The 24792-nt window shown below is 36.2% G+C and overlaps 1 protein-coding gene across 3 annotated transcripts in view; it reads right to left on the bottom strand.

Annotated features, from left to right (window-relative positions):
• The window catches only part of GABRA4 (gamma-aminobutyric acid type A receptor subunit alpha4), a 77547-nt gene that overhangs the window by 28314 nt on the left and 24441 nt on the right, over positions 1 to 24792 (bottom strand). For all 3 annotated transcript variants that reach the window (XM_081518173.1, XM_081518251.1, XM_081518347.1), the window contains one exon: positions 17720 to 17979. In XM_081518173.1, the coding sequence (XP_081374299.1) occupies positions 17720 to 17979 (260 nt within the window). The remainder of the gene's footprint in view (positions 1 to 17719; positions 17980 to 24792) is intronic.

The raw sequence follows: 24792 nt of genomic DNA, 5'->3' as shown, positions 1-24792 counted from the left end.
TTTGGTCACCTGATGTGAAGAGCTGACTCACTGAAAAAGACCCTGATGCTGGGAAAAATTGAAAGCAAAAGGAAAAGAGGGCAACAGAGGATGAGATGGTTGGATGGTATCACCGATTCAACAGACATGAATTTGAGCAAACTTCAGGAGACACTGCAGGACAGGGAAGCCTGGTGTGCTGCAATCCATGGGGTACCAAAGAATCAGACACGACTTAGCGACTGAACAACAAAATACTTAGTCAACATATGTCATGTATACTAAGATTATCGTTTGGAAACATTTAACTGAAATACTTTACAAGTTTTCAATGCTAGAGGAAGACTGCTTTTTATATTTGGTCTATCATCAGGGTAACTATCCACTCATTGGACAAAAGCCAGGATACTTCTGTCCTGAACAAATGTCAGCTGGTAGGTCAAAAGGTATAAACTTGGGTAGTTACAAGCAAAGACAACCTATCCATCATAGGTTAACTGCAAAAAATAATCCAAAATTCCAATCTGTCACACAGGAACTTGAAGGTCACACAGGAAATAATTGCAAGTTTCACTTAAAAAGTTATTTTTAAGTCATCCCAAATTTATCTAATTTGGTGCTTCCATAAACATCTTTAAAGTGTATGTAATAATGAATTTGATCAAATAAATGTGGCTATAGTACAAACCCATCACACATGTGCAAAAATGAATGACTTATGGAGTTTTGAAGGATGAATGCAATTCAATAAAGAAAACTGAAAAAATAAGAAAAAGACTTAAATATTGAAAGCTACTAAGGAAGACAGTCTTTGTTTAATTGAAAAAAAAAACACAAGATTCACCACCTAAAAATCTCTTCCTATTTTTATGAATTGCTCAGGGATACTAATATAACTTCCTATCAGCAGATCAAGTCTCCATTGACCATAATCTATTTCAGTCCTGAAATAGATTCTTGTTCTATGGATAATAGGTAACCTCCTTGGTGCCATTTTTAGATCAGCCCGTTGGCAAACATTAAGCAGAAAGCATGTTAACATTTTTCAGGATCAGCTAAGGCTTTAGCAAAGTGGTTTCTTGCTTGCAGAAGCAGCCAGAGTGAGTTCAGCACAGGGGAAAGTGCCTGTTGAAGCTCCTCCTCTGCACAAGCCTGAACGGCTTCAAGTCAAAATCAAATAAAGAACCCAACAAAACAATCTTACTGAGAGCATGAAGATGCCCATAGAAGATGTGTCCCCATCAGCCCTAGGCACACCGAGTACAGCTCCAAGGTTTTGACATCCTTAGCTCCAAACTCAAGCTTTGTCTTGAAAACAAACTAATAAATTTTAAAATGCTAATCACCGTAATCACTAGCACAATTTCTTATTAATTACCTGTTTTGCTGTCAGAAAGAGACAGCTGGTAAAGGAAATTAAAAGTCAGATCTTGGCCTCATCTTCACTTCAAAAGATCATTTTTGACTTGCTAAAAATCGTTCTGTTTTTTTAAATTTGTTTTTAATTGAAAGATAATTGCTTTACAATATTGTGTTGGCGTCCCCTATACAACAATGTGAACCAGCCATAAGTATACACACACCCCCTTCCTCTTGAGCTTACCCCAACCCCTCACCCCATTCTACCCCTCTAAGTTATCACTGAGCACAAGGTTGAGTGCCCTGTACTAAACAGCAACCTCCCATCAGCTATCCACTCCACACATGGTAATGTATATGTTTCAATGCTACTCTCTTAATTCATCTCACCCTCTCCTTCCCCAGCTGCCTCCAAAGTCTGTTCTCTGTGTCTGCATCTCTATTTCTACCCTGCAAATAGGTTCATCAGTGCCATTTTTCTAGATTCCGTATATATACATTAATATAGGAAATTTGTTTCTCTCTTTCTCACTTAGTTCACTCTGTATAACAGGCTCTAGGTTCACCCACTCATGAGAACTGACCCAAATGTGTCCCTTTTTATGGCTGTAAGTAATATCCCATTGTATGCATGGATCCATAACTTCTTCATCCATTCATCATCCATTGATGGACATCTAGGTGGCTTCCTAGATGTCCTAGCTATTGTAAATAGTGCTGCTATGAACATTGGGGTACCTGTGTCTTATCTCAAGTATGGTTTTCCCAGGGTATATGCCCACAGTGAAATTGCTCGGTCACAGGGCAGTTTTATTCCTAGTTTTTCAAGGATTCTCCATACTGTTCCATTCTCACCAAGAGGACCCTCTTTTCTCCATACACTCTCTAGTATTTATTATTTGTAGATTTTTTTTGATGATGACCATTCTGACCGGTGTGAGGTGAATCTCAACATAGTTTTGAAAGCTATAGCAATCAAAAACACAAACACTGGCACAAAAACAGGACTATAGATCAATGGAACAAGTCAAAAAGCCCAGAGATAAACCCATACATCTACGGGTACCTTATCTTTGACAAAGGAGGCAAAGATACACAATGGAGAAAAGATAGCCTCTTCAATAAGTGGTGCTGGGAAAACTGGACAGCTACATGTAAAAGAATGAAGTCAGAACACTTCCTAACACCATACAGAAAGATAAACTCAAAATAGATTAAAGACCTAAATGTAAGACCAGAAACTATAAAACTCTTAGAGGAAAACAGAGGCAGAAGACTCGAAGACATAAATCAAAGCAAGATCCTCTATGACCCACCTCCTTGAGTAATGGAAATAAAAACAAAAGTAAACAAGTGGGACCTAATTAAACTTAAAAGCTCTTACACAGTGTTTAAGCTTTTAAAAACCTTGCACACCTACAAGCAAGGTGAAAAGACAACCCTCAGAATGGGAGAAAATAATAGCAAATGAAACAACTGTCAAAGGATTAATTTCCAAAATATACAAACAGCTCATACAACTCAATGCTGGAAACACAAACAACCCAGTCAAAAAGTGGGAAAAAGACCTAAACAGACATTTCTCCAAAGAAGACATACAGATGGCTAACAAACACATGAAAAGTGCTCAACATCGCTCATTATTAGAGAAATGCAAATCAAAACAATGAGATATCACCTCACACCAGTCACAATGGCCATCATCAAAGAGTCTACAAACAGTAAATGCTGGAGACGGTGTGGAGAAAAGGGAACACTCTCGCACTGTTGGTGGGAATGTAAATTGACACAGCCACTATGGAAGATGGTATGGAGATTCCTTAAAAAACTAGGAATAAAACCACCATATGACCCAGCAATCCCACTCCTAGCATATATCCAGAGGAAACCAAAATTGAAAAAGACACATGTATCCCAATGTTCATTGCAGCACTCTTTACAATAGCTAGAACACGGAAGCAACTTAGATGCCCATCAATAGATGAATGGATAAAGAAGTCGTGGTGCATATACACAATGGACTATAACTCAGCCATAAAGAAGGAATCCATTTGAGTCAGTTCTAATGTGGTAGACGAACCTAGAACCTATTATACAGAGTGAAGTTAAGTCAGAAAGAGAAAGATAAACATCGTATACTAATACATATATGTGGAATCTAGAAAGATGGTAAGATGAAATTTATTTGCAAAGCAGCAGTGGAGAAACAGACATAGAGAACAGACTTATGGACACAGGGAGAGGGGAGGAGAGGGTGAGATGTATGGAGAGAATAACATGGAAACTTACATTACCACATGTAAAATAGATAGCCAATGGGAATTTCTGTATGGCTCAGGAAACTCAAAGAGGGGCTCTGTATCAACCTAGGGGGTGGGATGGGGAGGAAGATGGGAGGTTCAATAGGGAGGGGACATATTTACACTTACGGCTGATTCATGTTGAAGTTTGACAGAAAACAGCAAAATTCTGTAAAACAATTATCCTTCAATTAAAAAATAAATATTTTTTTAAAAAGAATGAAATTAGAACATTTTCTAACACCATACACAAAAATAAACTCAAAATGGATCAAAGACCTAAATGTAAGACCAGAAACTATAAAATTCTTAAAGGAAAACATAGAACACTCTTTGACATAAATCACAGCAATATCCTCTTTGATCCAACTTCTAGAGAATGGAAATAAAAGCAAAAATAAACAAGTGGGACCTAATTAAATTTAAAGGCTTTTGCACAGCAAAGGAAACTATAAACAAAATGAAAAGACAACCCTCAGAGTGGGAGAAAATGATTGCAAATTAAACAACTGACAAAGGATTAATCTTCAAAATATACTAGCAGCTCATGCAGCTCAATACTAGAAAAGCAAGCAACCCAATCAAAAAGTGGGAGGAAGACCTAAAGAGACATTTCTCCAAAAAGGACATACAGATGGCCAATGAACACATGAAAAGATACTCAACATCGCTTATTATTAAAAATCATTTTAAACCAAGCAAAAATGGTGCTTTTACATGGTTCAAACAAATAAAACCTGGCTTTTCTCAAAACAAACCACAAGCTCATTGCTTCATGGAAGAGACAGCCAGGGAAGGTCAAGTGCCCAGCTGTCAACTCATTGCTGCTGTTAATGCTGCTTTAGTTAAGGATCAGCTCTGAGACTGTAGCTAGCAAGTTTCTAAATGGTTGTTAGACTATTGCTCACTTTCCAGAGAAGTACCTTCCAAGCTTCACAGAAGCTTCTTTTTATCACTTTCCAAGCAAGATGCTCTTCCCAGAGCTTCTCCATTTTAACCAGTTCTCAGGGGAGTATTGATTATTCCCTTTTTCCATAGGCAACCAGAGGACATGCCTAATATAGCCTAAACAACCGAGTTGAGCATGATTCTCATCTCCCCTCTAGTAGCCCATCTACGTTAGGACACAAAGATAACCCAACAACAAAACCAAGAGTCAAACGAATGGACAATTAAAAGGCAGGGGTAAGCAGCTCCTTCACAGGGAAGTTCCAAAGAAACCAGGTAGTTTGAGGTTAAGTGTTATCCAGATTTCCTTCAGTAATCCCAAAGCTCTGTGTGAACCTCAAAAAATAAAAAAACAATGCTGGGATGGGTTTATCGGATTTTTCTCTATTATTGTTATCATCTAGGACTTCCCTTTCTTATCTTTACTAGTAGTAACAATATTTCGTAGAGACTATATTGCATTCACTCTTTCATTCATTAACTCAGTATACAAATGTTGCAGGGTCATTTACTGGGTGCCAGGCTCTGTGCTAAGCATTTGTCTTATGATTTATATTCTTCAAATTGCTTTTTTTTAACAGAAAATCTGTTCAATAGACTAATCCCAGATGTACACAAATGTCCACAGTTTGATAAACTGGAGAGGATAACACACTTGTTTTATATATGAAGAGTTGACTTTCTGCTCTTTGGCTACAGAGGTCTCACCACCTTTGGCTAAGTCCTCTTTGGGAATGTTAATCCAGAATCTGCCTACCAGTGCAAGAGATGCAGGTTCAATCCCTTTGTGGGGAAGATCCCCTGGAGTAGGAAATGACAATCCACTCCAGTGTTATTCCATGGACAGAAGAGCCTGGAGGTCTACAGTCCATGGGAGCTCAAAGAATCAAACAGGACTGAGCTCCCACGCATGCCAACAAACTGGCCAAAGAGGAAATGCAGATCTCCTAAACGGTGGGGTACTCCCTCCCTCTTCCCTTTGTCTAATATTTTCATGGTACTCGATTTTCTACTTTCAAGTGATCCCTTGATATCCATATTAAACTGCCTGGACTCAGCAAAAACTTTTTAAGGAGGCAAAGATAGAAGCACTCTCAGGGGAAACTAACCCCCATCCTCATTTGCAAACCCCTAACCTTCTTTTTGAATTCCTTATAGGCAGACTTTTCTCTGACTATGGAATCTACAACTGTTTTAAATTAGCCAAACAAAAGTAAGTAAAAAAGTTGGCTTCAGCCAAACTACTCCCAAAAGAGGGAGAGAGTTTGAGAGAGAAGCAAAATTCAGTGGACTACATTGTTAGGGAGTCATGAAACTGGAGGGGATAAAGAAATGCCCAAGCTAGTTGTCTACATGAAAACATTAGATTTTTAAAAATTACTCAAGTCATAAAAAAGAACAAAATAATTCAATTTACAGTAACATGGAGGAACCTAAAGATTATTATACTGAGTGAAGTAAATCGGACACAGAAAGACAAATACATATGATATTGCTTATACGTGGAATCTAAAAAAGTGTATAGATGAACTTATTTACAGAACAGAAGTAAAATCACAGATGTACAAAACAAACTTAGGCTACCAGGGGATAAACAGGGGAGGGGATAAACAGGGGAAGGGATAAATGGGGAGTTTGGAATTGATATATATACACTATTGTATATAAAATAGATAACTAATAAGAATCTACTGTATAGCACAGAGAGCTCTAATCAATACTCTGTAATGGCCTATAAGGGCAAAGAATCTAAAAAAGAGGATATATATATATATATATATATATATCTGGATATATCTGATTTACTCTGCTGTATACCTGAAACTAACACAACATGGTAAATCAGCTATAATTCAATACAAATTAAAAACTAAAATAAAATTGAAAAACTAAAAATTAAAGATAGAGCAAATGAAGGGGAAAGAATAGATTCTACAGAATAATTAAGCAAGAGGAATGTGAAAATTCAGGCTCACTAATAAAAGCAGCTAAAGAGACATTGAGAAAGAATTTGATACATTATTCAAACAAAGAAGTTAGGTACGGTAAGAGTCTCCTGGAAGATGAGATAGTAGCAAATACTAAGAAAAACACACCATGCCACACAATCTGAATAGAAAATGCCCCCTCCTTTAATTGGCCAAAATACATAACAATCTTCCTCTACCAAAGGCATTTATACGCATAATATCCTCTGGTTTATTTAAGTGAAATGAAACAAGTAATACCCAAACTGATGCATCTTGAAACTTCTAAATTATCAGAGGCTGAGAGAAAAGCTGGAGATTTAGCGATGTATATTATGTTGTGCGAAAATTAGCCCCTCAAAATAGCAGAAGGGAAATTGGCAGCTTAGCCAAATAAACCAGAAGGAATGAATACTCTTACTCAGTAGCTGAGGGAAGAGAACTTGCTGGATAATATAGCCAAATATTGAGGGAATTTGTTTCCAGCATCCACATATTTTTGAAGCTGACAATGTTCCCTCCTAAAAAGAAGTGCTGGCCCACTCACATAGTAACACAGAAAAAGATCCACCAAGTTAATAATAATGGGAAACACCATTAAGAAAAACACTGATAGCAACAATTTCACCTGGGGAAATGGATGGTTCCTTCATGTATTGCTCTCCCTGAAACTGAGCGCTTACGTCAGTTATATGAGGAGTGAAATTAATCAGTAGCTATTTCTTGAGCACCTGCTAGATTCTTAGCAAATCTGTGCCAGATGTACTGGAGAAGGAAAGGAGTAAATAGAGAAGTAATAAAAATATCAACAACGTGACAGAACTTTACTAATTATAGAGCAATTCTACAGCGATCCTTAAGCTAACGCATAAAAATCACAAACCAAACTAATGATATTTATAGTAATGAGGTGGCTCATTTCCTTGATACTCTCCTTTACTGCTGACTATCAGTAAAACACACCTCACTGCCAGCCTAGGTTCTCTCACAAGTCCCTCCCAAAATTCACCACATTTTTTACACCTCTTGGTCCCTACAGAATACCTGTGCTGTCACCTGACATAGTATAAATTCAGTAAGGGCAAAAACTCTCTTTTAAGATCCTTTAAAATTTTCCTCTCCACCTTTACAATAGAATTCTTTTGAAATATATTATAAATAAATATTGTTAATTGAATGTACTAGTACATATCAGGCAGGTTATTTCAAACCAACAATTCAAGACATACCTTTTAACATTTTTTAGATGTTTAAAATGTCAAAATATTGGGAAAACTATGGATTGGTCTATAGTCAAATGACTGAGCTAAATCAATTGGTGATTTTTAGCATTGAGGAAATCCGCATATATTTTATGCAAAGCTAGAAATTTGGAGAGTGTGGCTAATTTTCTGAGACTTTAGCTTCTATGTAAACTGAACTGCCAGCCCTGAACTGCGTGGGCTTCGTTATAAATGGGATAGAGTTTTATAGTATGGCTTACACTTTCAACAATATAAACATTGACAACCTTTAGAAAAATGAGGAATGGGGTGGGGAGGGAGGGTGTGGGGGTAGGCACAGGAAAGAGTCACCAGTGGTGGTATTTGGTTATAAGAGAGGGGAAACAATTTATACGGGTTGTAAATCTAGACTTTGGAGCCAGACTATCGGGTTTAAATCCTGGCTCCGTTATTTAGGAGGTGTGTGCTTGGACAATCACTTCCGCCTCTCTGTGTCTCAGTTAGTCATCTATAAAAGAGGATGAAACTGGAACAGGATTGTTATGCCAATTATATAAGTGAATATATGCAAAATATTTAAAATACTCTCTGGTGCTACTAAACACAGGATCAGTTGATGTTTTTATTGCTCTTGGAACAGTATGGACTTTTGCTATGTAAGAGTGCATAAAATAACTTGAATATTTAGTTTGACCTGACTCAGTGAACCCAAAAAGAACCATCCTTCCTTGTAGCCATGCTTATGAAAGTAAAACATATGTTAAAGAGTATAAAGCAAGCTAGCATTAGTTATAGATACAGATGAGTTTGTAGTTACAGGTTTTTAAATTAGAAGGGAATTTGGATATAATCTTGGTTAATATCCTCAGGTAACAGAGAAATGTACACTCAGATCTTAGGTTGTGTGATCAAAGAAAAACTGGAAACCTGAGAGTAGAGACAAAAATCCCTCAATACCTGCCTGTTTTCTCTAGGTGAGAGACAGCACAGTGCATCTGAAAGCATCCAAAACACTTCACCCAGGCTCAGTGCCTTCAACCATAAACCTGTATATGTAACAACACGACTTATCTTGGGGTGTTTTGTGGTAATCAGAGATAACACACGTCAAGTAACTAGCACAATATATATACACGGCATATGTGTGTGCGTGCTAAGTCGTTTCAGTTGTATTCGACTCTTTGCAACTCCATGGATGCATCTTTTATGTCTCCTGCATTGGTAGGTGGGTTCTTTACCACAATGGCCACCTGGGAAGCCCTATGTGGCACACAGAAGTAACAATGATGGGGACTTCCCTGGTGGTCCAGTAGTTAAGAATCCACTTCCCAATGCAGAGGATGTGGTTTTGATCCTTGGTCAGGGAACTAAAAATCGCACATACCAAAGCGCAACTGAACCCATGTGCCACAATTAAAACCTAACACACCAAAAATAAATACATAAAATTTTTAAAAAGAAAAATTAAAAAAATAACAATGATGATTATGATGGTGACAAGCTACTTACTAAATCCCCAAATTCTACATACTATGAAAATACACTTCCAGCTTCTTCCTTTGTCATATTTGCAAACATAGAATACATGAAAATAAATGGACAGGTTTACTAGTAATCTATATCCATACCACATACACACACTCCTACACTGTATTATACTAGGTTTACAAGATACTTAAATACTTAAATACTAGCTAACATATTAATATCTAGCCTTCCTGATGCAGCATTGAAATTATGGCATTTCCCCTTCTGGAGGAGAAAATAGCCTAAATTTTCAATTATGATGCTAATGTTGGCATTTTTCTTCCCACGTGATGTTATTACAAATAATTACCAAGATATGCACAGTATTACTTCAATAAGCTACTAAAACTGATCGCTTTTCCTCCCTTTGTCATTTTGAATAATGTCTCTTACCTTGTCACTTTTTGCATTTCGAAGTCTAATTTGAAGTCTCAGCTTAACTCTCTCTGATATAATTTATCATCACCCTCTTAAACATCCTTCAAAGCATTTTTCACATTTATTCATTCACGTTCACATTCATTTATTCACATTCACATACATATCATTATTTAAATATTTGAAGTTAAGTGTTGAATGTCACCCCCCACACTACCCTCAGAGTATTCCCAAACTACTACACTTAACAAGTGTTCCATTAATATAGCCATAAATAAATAGGCTCCCAGTGGATAACTGAATTCATAGATCCATATTCCAGCACATAGGTCTAAGGTAGCAGTGAATATTTGAGAGTAAACTTATACTACTATAAACATACTTGAATTATTCTAAAACCAAGATTCTATATATTGCATATAGTCAATTATAAGAATAATATCCTGTCTCCTTCACTTTAAGACTATGCTCCCAGATTTTCTATTCTTTGACTCCTCAGCACCTTGCGTGATGACTAGTGCATAGTAGTTGCTCTGGAAACACTCGTTAAATTGCTGAGATTTGGCTCTCTTGCTTTAGCAAAATGACAATTCTTCATGAGTCAGCACATGACACATAATAAAAGTAACAGATGAAAAACATGGTTGGAAATTAAACATAATTCTGATACTCATGACACTTAAATCATCCAGTTTAATAATTGTGCGATTAAACAATTACTCACTGCCTAAAGAGCATTACTAACTACAGAACATTCAGTACAGACAAAAGTATGGCTTCAGGGAGGTACAATTTATATAAGACCTAAAGAAGTCATTAAACTACTACTGTCATCAACAAACTGAAATGTCAAGTGAAATGACAGTACCTCTTCACATCCTTGTTCAAACTGCCATGGAAAGAGATTTTAAATTAAGTTAAGAAATGAAAGAAATAAGGATAAACGAGAAAACAAGTGGTTTTTTTTTTTTTTTTGCATGCTAGCTTAAACTATTTAAAGCACAGCATTTCTAAGAGGAATTTTGAGAATGATTGAGATGAAAATCTGAAACTGGCCTAGTTTATAGAGCCTGTTAGAATGCAATGAGGCTTGTGTATTACCAACCACTGGGAAATCATCGTACTTAACACTGGTGTTGCTCACAGACACCAATATCTGTGTGGGCTTCCCTGGGAGCTCAGTTGGTAAAGAATCCACCTGCGATGCAGGAGACCCCAGTTCAATTCCTGGGCCAGGAATGTCCTCTGGAGAAGGGATAGGCTACACACTTCGGTATTCTTGGGATTCCGTTGGTGGCTCAGCTGGTAAAGAATCCACCTGCAATGCAGGAGACCTGGGTTCGATCCCTGGGTTGGTAAGATCCCCTGGAGAAGGGAAAGGCTACCCACTCCAGCATTCTAGCCTGGAGAATTCCATGGATGGTATAGTCCATGGGGTTGCAAAGAATCGGACAAGACTGAGCGACTTTCACTTTCAGTAAAAGAGATGACAAAAATGACCCAAGAACAACAAATTGTACTCTCCTCATAATGCATGGCTGCACTTATAGATTTACAGAGACTTTTCATTTTGCGTGATTTTGTTTTCAAAGTGTCCTCCTCAGTTCCCTCTTGTTGTCCACTAGATAAGTCCAACTGTTGACATGCATGTCTCAGAATGACTATCTGTTGTTCCTGATCCTCACAGTGACCTGGTTCTAGCTCACCACTTAACATCCACCTAAAGTTCACACTTACTGTGGTAAGGAGGAATTTTACATAAAATGCAAGTGCTTTTGTAAATTGGTGATAAATATATTGGTTTTTAGAGGCACCACATTTCCTATTGTCTGATTACTATAGTTGGCTGATTATAATAAACAACTATGACTATTAGACACTGTGCTATGTGCTGTATAGGAAGACAGAATGAAGCCACAGTCAATTTTATTAAGGAGTTCACCATCCATGTAGGTAAATAGAGTAATCACATATGAAACAATTTATTCAAAATATTTTAGAATATTATAGATGATAAATTATGTGTGGTGCATGTGTTAGATGTCAAAGATGCTTCAAGGAATAAACAATAATGATCACAGCTACTGTGACCATCAGGGAAATGCAAATCAAAACCATCTAAGATAGTACCTCACACTTGTCAGATGACTATCATCATAAAGACCACAAATAACAAATGCTGGAGAAGGTGTGGAGACCCTGTACAGTGAGGGGTCCTGTACACCGCTGGAGGGAATGTAAATTGGTACAGCCACTATGGAGAACAATAAGAAGGTTTCACAAGAAACTAAAAATAGAACTACCATATGATCCAGTAATTCCACTCCTGAGTATATTTCCAAAGAAAACAAAAACACTAATTTGAAAAACTATACGTACCCCCATATTCATTGCAGCTCTATTTACAGTTGCCATGATATGGAAGCAACCTAAGTATCCATCAATAGATGAATGGTTTAAAAAGATGTAGTATATAGGTGTATGTTTATATATATATATATATTCATATATATATATACACACAATGAAACACTACTTAACCATCAAAAGAATGTTGCCATTTGCTATAACATGGCTGGATCTGGAGGGTATTCTTAGCAAAATAAGTCATACAGAGAAAGACAAATAGTTCCTATTTTTCTATTCTTTTTTCTATTATTCTGTCATTACCCCCATTTTGTAGATAGGGACTCTTGCCACCATGTTCTTGAGATCCTTAAGGTTGGTCAAAATGATCCTCATCTGGGAAATAGGGCTAGAGTTTGACTTTGAAGAATAGATAGTAAAGAAGGAGATTTTCAAGAATGCACTTGCATTACTAAATCCAAGGTGCATCTTGAATTATTTATATACTCTTTTAATATCATCTTTTTCTTAAAGATTCTAAGCAGAGCAAATAGCTATTTAACTTACAAATATCCTTGTAAGAATCTATGAGCACTTTAACAGTGAAAAGTCCATGAAGAATAGCTACAGTGAAATGGAAACAGAAAAGCAATTAGATAGATGGGACAGGAAAGGTGCGCAGTCAAGTATGCACTTGTATTGCAGAAAAGTATCCATTTACATTCCCTCCTATCGTGGGATAGGAGAAAATGTCCCGCTACGGAAAAGTCCACCTATCTAAACTTGAACTAATTAGCTTCTTCATTAAACATGCTTCACTGCTCTTCTCTATTCTAATGAATGATGCCATCACCATCTATCTCGTCCTTCATTTCCCTGTCCCAACATCTAATCAGTCATTAAGATGTGAAATGAGAAGTTTGAGGTTTGCAAGCCCAGCCCTGCCACTTACCAGATAAATAACTTTGGGTAGACTGCTTGATCCCTAACTATCAATATCCTCATTGGTAAAACATGGACAAAAATAGAACATATTTTATAAGTTGTTAGAATTAAAATGTATCTACAATGTCGGTAAAAGTTCTTACTAAAAGCATTTGGAATATTTTGCTGTTGTTATTTAGTCATAGAAATACAAACAAAAGACTCTGTGTCAGGCTCATCATTTTATCACATGTATTATTTATATATATATATACACACACACACATACATTCTAATGTCTATCTGTATAGCTATATTATAAATTAAATACTATAAAATTGAATTTAAGAAAACAAACCCTACACTCAGACACAGATAAATTAAGCTAAATATTGGGTGTGCCATTTTCTAGTTGTGTTATCTTGAATACATCACTTAACAACTTCAAGGATCACTTTCTTCATCTGTAAAACAATTATTGTGAGCTTGCAGTTAATTAGCACATGTTAAGCATATCACACAGTACCTGACACAATGTAAAAGTCCAAGGAAATTTAGTCATTATATCATGGGATTTTTTCACAATATACAACGTGCATACATTAATGTATACTTTCTGACTGAACAAGAACTGCGGAATATAATTTAAAATAATTTTTAAAATGTGATTTTATTAAGAAATCTCCACATTTTATAGTTACTTATTTTCCAAACCATCCTATTAATCCAGATCACCTGTGTCAGTGAGCAAGTAGGTACTCTGAAGCAGTAAGGGTAAGGAAAGGTAGAACCACAAAAATAGAGCTCAGCTTAAATACTGGAAGGGCAAAGTCAAAGCCAGAATTATAGTAATGTCACAGAAGCAAAACAGCTACTTTCCCTCCTGAGATGCCTAAAAACATACTCAGGCTGCCCGTAGCTGCTCTTAGACTCTGCCAATCGGCCTTTTCTCCTTGCTTCATGAATATTCCATAAACCATAAGCTTTCCAATTCCCAAGAAATAAAAATGGTAACCGTAAAACTCTGCTAGGCCATTAACAGTCCATAGGTCACATATAGTGACAATGAATCAAACGACTAGTCAGCTTACCCAAAGGACCAGTGAATTATCAAATATTGTGCAGACTGAAGGCAATTTCAAATAAGGAGTTTAAACACATTTTAAACAAAGGAGGCATTATTCAAATAAGCAAATAGCTACACAAGCTGGAACACATTAGAATCATAAAATTTCAACTGTTTGATTAAAATCTATACTGAAAATCCAAACTTACTAAGATGATTAGAATATTTCCTTCCAGCAACTATTTTAAAATTTTGCTCTTAACACACTCTTTCCCCTTCTTGATTTCCTTCTCCTTATTTATCTATGTTTTTTCTCTGCCTCCTTCCCTTCCTCAATTTTAATGCATTCTCAGCCTTCAAAGCTAAACTTAATACTGAAAGTATTCAATGACAACTGAAGCCCCAAAGCCAAGTGTGTTCTGGCAGCAATATGTACTCTGGAGGATGGATGGCCAACTCATTAATCACTGTCCTTAGAACACAGATTCTTCAAGGAAACTGCTCTGGAGATCTAAGTTATAATACATACATGGTTACAAACTGCAGAGGACGTGAAACATATATTTTAATGAAATTTATTATAAATTCCTTCCAAACCTGTAAAGACCATGACTCTATGCCCTTCACAAACAAATTTCATCATCTTATTCTTTGTTATGCCATTTGCACACAGAATGAGGCCCATGCTGCCAAGAGGAGTTACTGAATCCAAGCGTCTTAGCCAACTGGATGCACCCAACCTAACATTCATCAGTGATAACAACTGTTACAGTCAAAAAATACATTTCAAGGAGGTATTAGTTCCCATCCCACCTTTGGAAATTCTGCAGAATAGTTTTATGCTAGTTAAGCAGTTCTTTCAAGTATATACAATAATACTATGCAAGGAGTCTCATCACCTTGCAAAAATGAAAAGAGAACCACATCAACTCATCATAAACAGAAAAAAACTACATGTATATATATATATGTGTGTGTGTGTGTGTATATATATATATATATATATATATAATGTCTCCAAATGCAGAATCTTTAGACTTTAGCAATCCTGGGATCAGGGGGAGTTAATAGCTACAAGGAAAAGTCAATATATTTAATAACTTCCACAATATTAGAAAATGATAAGTTGAAATATATTGTTTTAAAAGTTAAAGATAAACACTGGCTATATAATAACAGGACAGATAGCTTTCAAAGTATATGAAAAAATAAAGAATGTGAAAATTTATCAATAAAAATGCATTGCAAAAGTTAATATTAAGAAAGAATATAAAAGTTGGTGAAATCAGACCAAGTAGAATTCAAGGGGCATTATATGGAATCTCCTCAAAGAGGTTATTTTATGATCAAATTCACAGAGTTAAATGAAAATAGAGCTGTTATAAATATTTACATGTTGAGTATCATAGCATCAAGATGCATAAGACAAAACTTGTTAAAATGCAAAACTAACACAATCTCATTTTGAGAGAATTTTTCTTAACTTTCTTGGTATTTGAAAGATCAAGAAGATAAGAAGTGACTTATAAAGTTATTAAGAGGTGACATAATAATGTTCTAGGTAAAATTATTAACAAACAGTCAACTCCTTAATTTCCATCAAACATTTATAAGCTTTAGTATAATTCAGACCACAATGAAAATATCAATGACATTCAAATCTATATAGGTAACATTTCTGAACATATGGTGGTTCAACTAAAAATACAATGAAGCTAGATAAACAAACAATATCCCATTTGGAACTTACAATATTATCTTCCAAATAATTATGAGCTAATATAGAAAAATAGAAGCCTATTGCAGAATATTTAGCAAATAATTATGATAATATATCATAAAAAAATTACAAATTTTGGCCAAAGCTGTATACAAAGGAAATCTCATTGCAATAAAGGAAACTTTATTATTAAATAAGAAACAGTGAAAATAAATTAAGAACTAAACTCAAAATGCTAGAAAAAGAGTAACAAAATTAACCTGCAGAAAGATGAAATTAAAATAAATCTTAAGTCAACAATAAGAATAAAAAGCAAACAAATAAACACAGTATAATTTTTTTAAAGGAACAGTAGATAGAATTATTGTACCAAGGCCTCAATACAACAAAGCAAAACAACAAACACAACAAAACAACAATAAAAGGCAGAAAGGACACAAAATTACTTATGGGGAAAGGGAAAGGGAATAAAACTGTTGATAATGAATTTTTTATCTGACAATAGTAAACAAAATTCATTCTAATAATTTTGAAAATCTTGATGAAACTGATTTCTTTAGAAGAAAAGCTATCCAAACTTACTTTAATGGAAGGACAATAATTTTTCTATCAGCTCATATGTCATTCTTAGTGAACCAGTGCCCATATCCCTGCACTGGGAAGGAGAACTATAAAGTGAAGGACCCTTAACAGTTTATACCTACCAGGGTAAACAGCTAACCTAATTTGTTCTACTGGCATCTTCTCTAGGAGGACTTCCTGACTGCCTGGTCTCGGAACTGAATTCCACTATTGTTACAAGGCCCTAACGTTTCCTTCCCACTTTGGTGAGTCAGCACTATCAAAGCAATGCACCATCTAATGTACCCGTTTTGCTATATATATATATATATATATATACATTTTTTTGTAAATATTCTGTCTCCCTTGTCCTACATACTTAAATGTAAGTCCATGGAGTAAGATAATTGTCAGAGGGATTTGTATGCCCTTGTTCCTCAGATCATCAACAGTGTCTGGTGCATAGTTGGTACTAAATGTGTAGTTGGTGAATGAGTGAAAAAAAGAATGAATGCATGTTTGAATAATTAAGGGGATGAGTTATTACCTATAGAGAATAGAGTTGGTGACTTACATACACTTTGATTTGGGCACATGCAGACAAAAGGAGCTTTAGACTCATTTGTGGCAACTACAATAAGGCTGTGTATAACTGACCATAGATACTTCTTTGATTCAGGAAAGAAAAAGAGAGAGAGATAGTGGAGTATCAGAGGAGGAGGAGGAGAAAGAAGAGAAGGAGGAGGAGGAAGAGGAGGTGATGATTGCTTGCTTTCTCATTTTCATGATGATTCACTATTTTTGTACAACTGGTATCCAAAAGTCACTTTTTAATTTTTTTTAATTTGCAGAATCACTTATGTGCCCAATGTAAATTACAGTAGCTCTTATATACTTTCATATCTTTTTAGATCTGTCTCTTTAGGACAAGAATTCTTAATCTTGGATGGATATCACTTGCACCTATAAATCTTCTTGTTTATTGGTTTTCTTTTCTTTTTTCATACAAGGGCACAGCCCCATGGGGGCAGTTCTAATGCGGAGCCATGCTAAGAATCGCTGCTTTATTTTGTTCAATGAACTCTACTAAGATGCTTTTCCAACCTACTTAAGGGTATCCACAGGTTTCTCCTAAGTGCATACATAAGATTTTGCCCCCTAAAAATTAAAAACTTTTAAATTCTGAGCTTTCATTTGAACTATCTCCGTGTACATCTATCTCATCCAGAGCTGTTTAATTTTTAAGCCATTAATTATAGTTTCAAAGTTGAAATTTATGATTATCCTTTAACATTTTTTTTTTGAATTTTTAAATGAGTTACAAATTGTCATTGGGATTTTCAACTTCCTAGCTTTCCCCCGGCAATGGAAATTTGACCAAGCTGCTGAAATCATGAGCTAAAGGATATTAAGTCAAATACCTGCAGAGGTGTTTCAAGATGCTTCTCTCTCAGCACTGGAGCAGCTGAAATTTCCTGGGGGGCTTTTGATGTCTTCCTTTTGGCTTTTTCCATTTGAACATTAGTAAAGTAGTTGACAGCAGCAAACTCAATAAGGGCCGAAAATACAAAAGCAAAGCAGACAGCTATGAACCAATCCATGGCAGTTGCATAGGACACTTTGGGTAAAGAATGCCGTGCACTGATGCTCAGTGTGGTCATGGTCAGGACTGTGGTTATTCCTTAAAAAGGAAAAGAGCAAAGAGACAAAATACTTTATGGTTACTTCTACGCAGAAAAAACAACCAAACAAAAAGATCTGGAAATTTGGTGGAGTGGCAGTAACAAAAGTTTATAATAACTCAAAACAAACCATCTTTGATATGATTCCAATCCTAATGGTTCAGTGAAATTAGCACAGGCTTTGGAGTGAGAGACAGATGTGGTTCAATTACTGACTCCTCCAATCACTGGCTCAGTGTGAGTTGGATTAAGTTAGGAAAACACATGGGGTTTCACTTGATACCCACTTACTGAGCTTAATATGAAGGCAACCAACATATATTGGGTTGATATTAGTACCCAGGCCAATATACCTGAGACACTCAACACCTAACAGGAAGTGTGACTCATTGAAGCACTGCTTCTCAACCAGGAGTGGGAAGATGGTAGCACTGAAAATTAAAGTATCACAATTTCATGCCTAGGGTAGGCATGACCCATGTTATTGAAGCCCTCTACCAGAAAAATCACAAGTTATATACACTCAAAATCTTTACCTGAATATTACCTATTGAATTAAAATAATAAATGTACTAGTTATAAAATAGCTCAATTTATATAAAACAGAAGGAATGCTCCCAAGGAATATATTTCTAGAACAATTGGGTTTTAAAAATATTGGACATCTCAGTTCAGTTCAGTCACTCAGTGATGTCTGACTCTGCGACCCCATGGACTGCAGCAAGCCAGGCTTCCCTGTCCATCACCAAATCCTGGAGCTTGTTCAAACTCATGTCCATCGAGTCGGCAATGCCATCCAACAATCTGATCCTCTGTCGTCCCCTTCTCTCCCTGCCTTCAATCTTTCCCAGCATCAGGGTCTTTTCTAATGAGTCAGTTCTTCGAATTAGGTGGCCAAAGTATTGGAGCTTCAACATCAGTCCTTCCAATAAATATTCAGGACTGATTTCCTTTGATTGGACATCTACTGCCCTTTAGTTTATGGTTGGCAGGAAAATACTGGTAACAAGAATAACAGTACTTCTCTCCCATCAATAAGCTTCTGAAGCATATCATCTCCAGAAAAACCTTTTCTGCAGAGCCTGGAAAAATGTCAATCCCCATTCTCAATGGAAAAATCCCACTTGCCACTGAAACTATAGAGAAATGCATTATTTAAGGATGATAAATATTTGTACAATTGCCCCTTTATGCATCTTTGTTTCTCTGTGAATCTAATCCGTGTTATGTAGTTAAGTTTGGAAATTTATTTGGAAATTTACCATATTCATTTAAATCATTCTATGTAATACCTAGGAAATCTCCTGAACTGATACACTCAGATGTTTGGGAATGATGATGATGAAGACAATAACAATGATGAAGGCATAAATTATTTATTCTAATCCATGCCAATCCCTAGCCAAAAGTCACATGTTAAACTGAAGGGACAGTGAACCCCGTGCAATAATGAAGGAATAAAAATATTTTGATGCAGGGAGAAATAACATTGTCTTTTCAACTCTGCACTTAATTATATTCTACCTTGTTTTTGTTGTATCTACCTTGTATCTACCCTAATTGTTCCATTTGTGTGAGCTTTGTTTCCACAACTTCATTAAGCATCGACTCCTTAAGTGCAAAAATGTTTAACACCGCTTTGGGATTTACCATATTTCACATAGTGCCAAGCACATGATAAATGTGTAGTAAATAAAAATACATTTTTCAGCACTTCACCAATCCATTTTCTTTCTAATCCTTTCTGAATTGTCAGTTTTAAAACATGAGAAATTAGAACAACTGTATAGCTTCTGAGCTATGGATCATTCAAAAATATTCCACAAACTATACAGAGGGAACAAGTTGAGAATTTGGTTGTATTCTCTTTAAAAAGAAATTTTTGTGATATTTTTAACATGTTATAAGTTTAAAACAGACTTAAAATATGTTTATTCAATCAAATATATAAATACCTAAATGCCTATGAAAATGCAATATTGTGAATTTATTAGACTTTGTTTCAGAAAGAGATCTCAGGACTTTTAGGCCTCTATTTTATTTTATTTTAGGCTTCTATTTTAAATCTCAGGAAAATGGCACCATCCCCACGGTCACTGTGAGATAGTGAATAAACCCTAAATTAATTCTGAAAACTTCTAGCTGCAAAATTTAAATATAAATCAAAGTTTTTCTTCTTATTCATAGCAAGTTAAATGGCCTATTGAGAATTCAAAACTGTTCTACAACTTTATTAGGTATATTTCCTCTAATAGCACAGAAATTATACTGAAAGAGCTTGAAAAAAATATATAAACAGTACCATTTAAATAAGTATACTACTCAGAAATCAGAGAGTTTTACAGAGACCATAATGTAATCAAAAAGGAATCTGAAACTCAAATATAAACAACTTAAGATTATCCATGTTGCTTTGAACATTTTTTTGGTAATAGAAAATTTCTCCTGAGGATAAGCAGTAACGGTCTTTCTCTTCTGCAGTATGAGAAGAAATTCCATCATTAATGACAAGTAAGCAGAACATTAATGCAATTATTGAGCTGTGAATACAAAAATGATTTTCTGATTGTTAAGGGGGGTAGATCACCAAGTTTATGAATATGCTCAACGATATATGGCCATATGGCTGCTTTGCATTTCTTTTTTAGTGTCTAGAGTACAATTGATTTAAAAGTTTGCAGAAAGGTCTTTCAGATATTATGGTTCCTATTCTATGACTGTTGGCAAAATTAAGAAAGTAACTGGCATAAACAGTTGGCTGAGTGTTTGAAATTGCCATCCCTTTAGACATTAAAAAGTTTCTCTGTCTGGAGTTCAATTGTAAGAAAGAACTAGCACGACAGGAATGGGCTTTTTACACCTGTGACTCGGTGAAGCAGTTGGTTAAATGGACACCAACAAAAGAGCAAACAGATGCTAACCTCTCAGATAAGAAGCCATGCTTCTTCTGCATCTAGGGAGACAGTACATCCGTTACCACATCTACCCTGAAAATACTTTAATAACCATGGAACTTTTTTGACAAGTTCAGATATTGATGCCAGGCTCTGCTTTTAGAATGCTGAATAAGCACCATATTGGCTGGCCCAGGAGCTGGAAGAGGACATTTAAGACTAGGTTAAGACTATACACAGGAGTGAATTTTGGGCTAGCCACTCCTAGAAAATGAACTAGTAATGATGTAGATATGCCAGCTGGCATTTACTCAGATTTCATGTTTTACTATACTGGAATAATTAGAAAACTTAAGAGACATGCATCTTTAGAGATAGACCTTTCCAGAGAACTTGGCACACTCTACTTCTCATATTTACACTAATTTTTATTAGTTTTTGTTTTTGCGTGATCTCGAGTGACATCTCTTACTCAGCAAATTCTTCCTTGAGTAAAGAGAAAAATGAGAATTGGGACAGATAAATGCTAGCCCAGAATTATTTCTTTTTATTTGAATCTCATATGAAATAGACTGTTCACCCCGCCTACAGACTTAAAACTTAACTTCCTTAAGAAAATACCATCTAAAATCTCAACAAACAATGAAATCATTACCATTCTGACACATCTTAGGTCTTAGAAGACTTCATTATTGGGCATAATTTTCCTGCTCAATCCAAACCGATATCTTGGTGCCTGAGCACAATCAGAAGCAAATGGAAGAGTTCCCACAAAGTATGCAGAGGACACAGCCATACATATCCACTCAGCAGCTCTGAAGACATCCACAAGCTCCCAGGTCCCCAGACTGCCTCCCCTACCCCGACCCCCCACCACATAAAGACAGAATGGCAGAGTGGACATGAGGGAGTTCTCAAAGTTAGGCATAAATCGTTTTGGGTTTATCACTTCCATATATGATTTTATATATGTTTTTTAATCTCTTTGTGTCTATGTCCTTATCCATATAAAATTACTAATGCCTAACTTTCTGAGTTATTCTGAAGATTAAATAAGATGATCTCTATCACTACGTGGCAAATTTTATTATCATTATTTTTAGTGTTACCAGTATCCTTACTGTATGATACATAATTTCCTCACGCTAGCATATCTGGATAGGAAATATTGGATGAATACAGCTGTAACCAATGCTCTCCCCCCCACATACCACTGGAAATTTCTAGTATTTGGGGAAAAATGAGACAGAACAGTGGCTATGAGTTTGTAATCAACCAAGAAAGTATTCAAACTCATCGACCAATCACAATAACTATAAAATAAAGAGAACATTCACATGATAGTATCAGGTAGCAAGTCTCAAAATCAGAGACAGCAGCACGATCTGTCATAATAGTCAATAACACTAAAAATAGTACTCACTGTGGTAGCCATTGTACCCAATTAACTCACTGAATCCTCACAGCAACCTTATGCAGCAGTGACAATGCATCCTGTTGTAACACTTGAGGAAACAGGCAGAAATAACTCGCTGAAGGCTCACGGCTAATAAATGGTAGACATTAGGTTACAACCTAGGCCATCTTGCTCCAGAGTCTGCACTTTTGACGTGGATGCCTCTTAATCAAAGGCATCATTAATGAGGCTATATTTTCTGTTGCAGAAATTATTTAGGAGCATAGGATAAAGATGGCAATACATGTGGAAGTGATTTCATTTTTATTTTCAATGATGATAGTTCCTGAAACATTAATATTCTTTGTACAAGGGAAAGTTAAGGGACTTTGATCTGGTTCTCAGACTCTAACTTTCTGCCCAGTCAGGCTGTCTTTATACATGATGTATACACCCAAGGGTAACTGAGTGTTCACTGCACTTACTGAGACAATGAACACCAAGCATTTAGCAAATTAATCTTTTGTCGGTAACATGGATGGACCTAGAGATTATCACACTGAGGGGAAGTAAACCAGACAGAGAAAGAAAACTATATATTAACAGAATATCATTTACATGTAGAATTTAAACACTGATAAAAATGAACTTATTTATAAAACAGAAACAGACACATAGAAAAGAAACATATGGTTACCAAAGGGGAAGAAGATATGGGAGGAAAAAATTAAGAGTTTGGGATTAACATACACACTACATACAGAATAGATAAACAACAAAGATTTACTGTATACTCAGTATTTTGTAATAATCTATAAGGGAAAAGAATCTAAAAAAATATACATATATGTTTATATATATGTCTACATATATATATCTGAGTCACTGTGCTATATAACTGAAACTAACACAATGTTGTAATAATGTTGTAACAATGCTGTAAAGAGCAATATTGCATAGGAACCTGGAACGTTAGGTCCATGAATCAAGGCAAATTGGAAGTGGTCACATAGGAGATGGCAATAGTGAACGTCGACATTCTAGGAATCAGCGAACTAACATGGACTGGAATGGGTGAATTTAACTCAGATGACCATTATCTCTACTATTGTGGGCAGGAATCCCTTAGAAGAAATGGAGTAGCCATCATACTCAACAAAGAGTCCGAAATGCAGTACTTGGATGCAATCTCAAAAACGACAGAATGATCTCTGTTCATTTCCAGGCAAGCCATTCAATATCACAATAAGCCAAGTCTATGCCCCAACCAGTAACACTGAAGAAGCTGAACTTGAATGGTTCTATGAAGACCTACAAGACCTACTAGAACTAAACCCCGAAAAGATGTCCTTTTCATTATAGGGGACTGGAATGCAAAAGTAGGAACTCAAGAAACACCAGAAGTAAGCAGCAAATTTGGCCTTGGAGTACAAAATGAAGCAGGGCAAAGGCTAATAGAGTTCTGCCAAGACAATGCGCTGGCCATAGTAAACACCCTCTTCAAACAACACAAGAGAAGACTCTACACACGACGTCACCAGATGGTCAACACCGAAATCATATTGATTATATTCTTTGCAGGCAAACATGGGGGAGCTCTATACGATCAGCAAAAGCAACACCGGGAGCTGACTGTGGCTCAGATCATGAACTCCTTATTACCAAATTCAGACTTAAATTGACGAAAAGTGGGGAAAACCACTAGACCATTCAGGTAAGACCTAAATCAAATCCCTTATGACTATACAGTGGAAGTGAGAAATAGATTTAAGGGACTAGATCTGACAAAGTGCCTGCTGAATTATGGACGGAGGTTGGTGACATTGTACAGGAGACGGGAATCAAGACCATCCCCAAGAAAAAGAAATGCAAAAAGGCAAAATGGCTGTCTAAGGAGGCCTCACAAATAGCTGTGAAAAGAGAGGCAAAAAGCAAAGGAGAAAAGGAAAGATATTCCCATCTGAATGCAGAGTTCCAAAGAATAGGAAGGAGAGATAAGAAAGCTTTCCGCAGACTTCCCTGGTGGTCCAGTGGTTAAGAATCTGCCTGCCGATGCAGGGGTCGATCCCTGGTCCAGGAAGATCCCACATGCCTCAGAAAACTAAGTTCACGTGCTGCAACTAAGCCCGCACACCTAGAGCCCATGGTCCACAACAAGAGGAGCCACTGCAGTGAGAAGTCTAAATAAATCATTAAAAAAAAAAAGAAAGAAAGCTCTCCTCAGTGATCAATGCAAAGAAATAGAGGAAAACAATAGGATGGGAAAGACTAGAGATCTCGTCAAGAAAATTAGAGATACCAAGGGAATACTTCACGCAAAGATGGGCTCAATAAAGGACAGAAATGGTATGGACCTAACAGAAGAAGAAGATATTAAGAAGAGGTGCCAAGAATACACAGAACTGTGCAAAGAAGATCTTCACGACCAGATAATCATGGTGGTGTGATCACTCACACTCACCTAGAGCCAGACATCCTGGAATGTGAAGTCAAGTTGGCCTTAGGAAGCATCACTACGAACA

This window comes from Giraffa tippelskirchi, chromosome 1 (assembly GCF_054371585.1).
Source record: "Giraffa tippelskirchi isolate mGirTip1 chromosome 1, T2T-mGirTip1v1.2.pri, whole genome shotgun sequence".
Classification (NCBI taxonomy): domain Eukaryota; kingdom Metazoa; phylum Chordata; class Mammalia; order Artiodactyla; family Giraffidae; genus Giraffa; species Giraffa tippelskirchi.
Note: the sequence above shows the minus strand (reverse complement) of the source record. Positions and strands in the feature narration are given on the sequence as shown.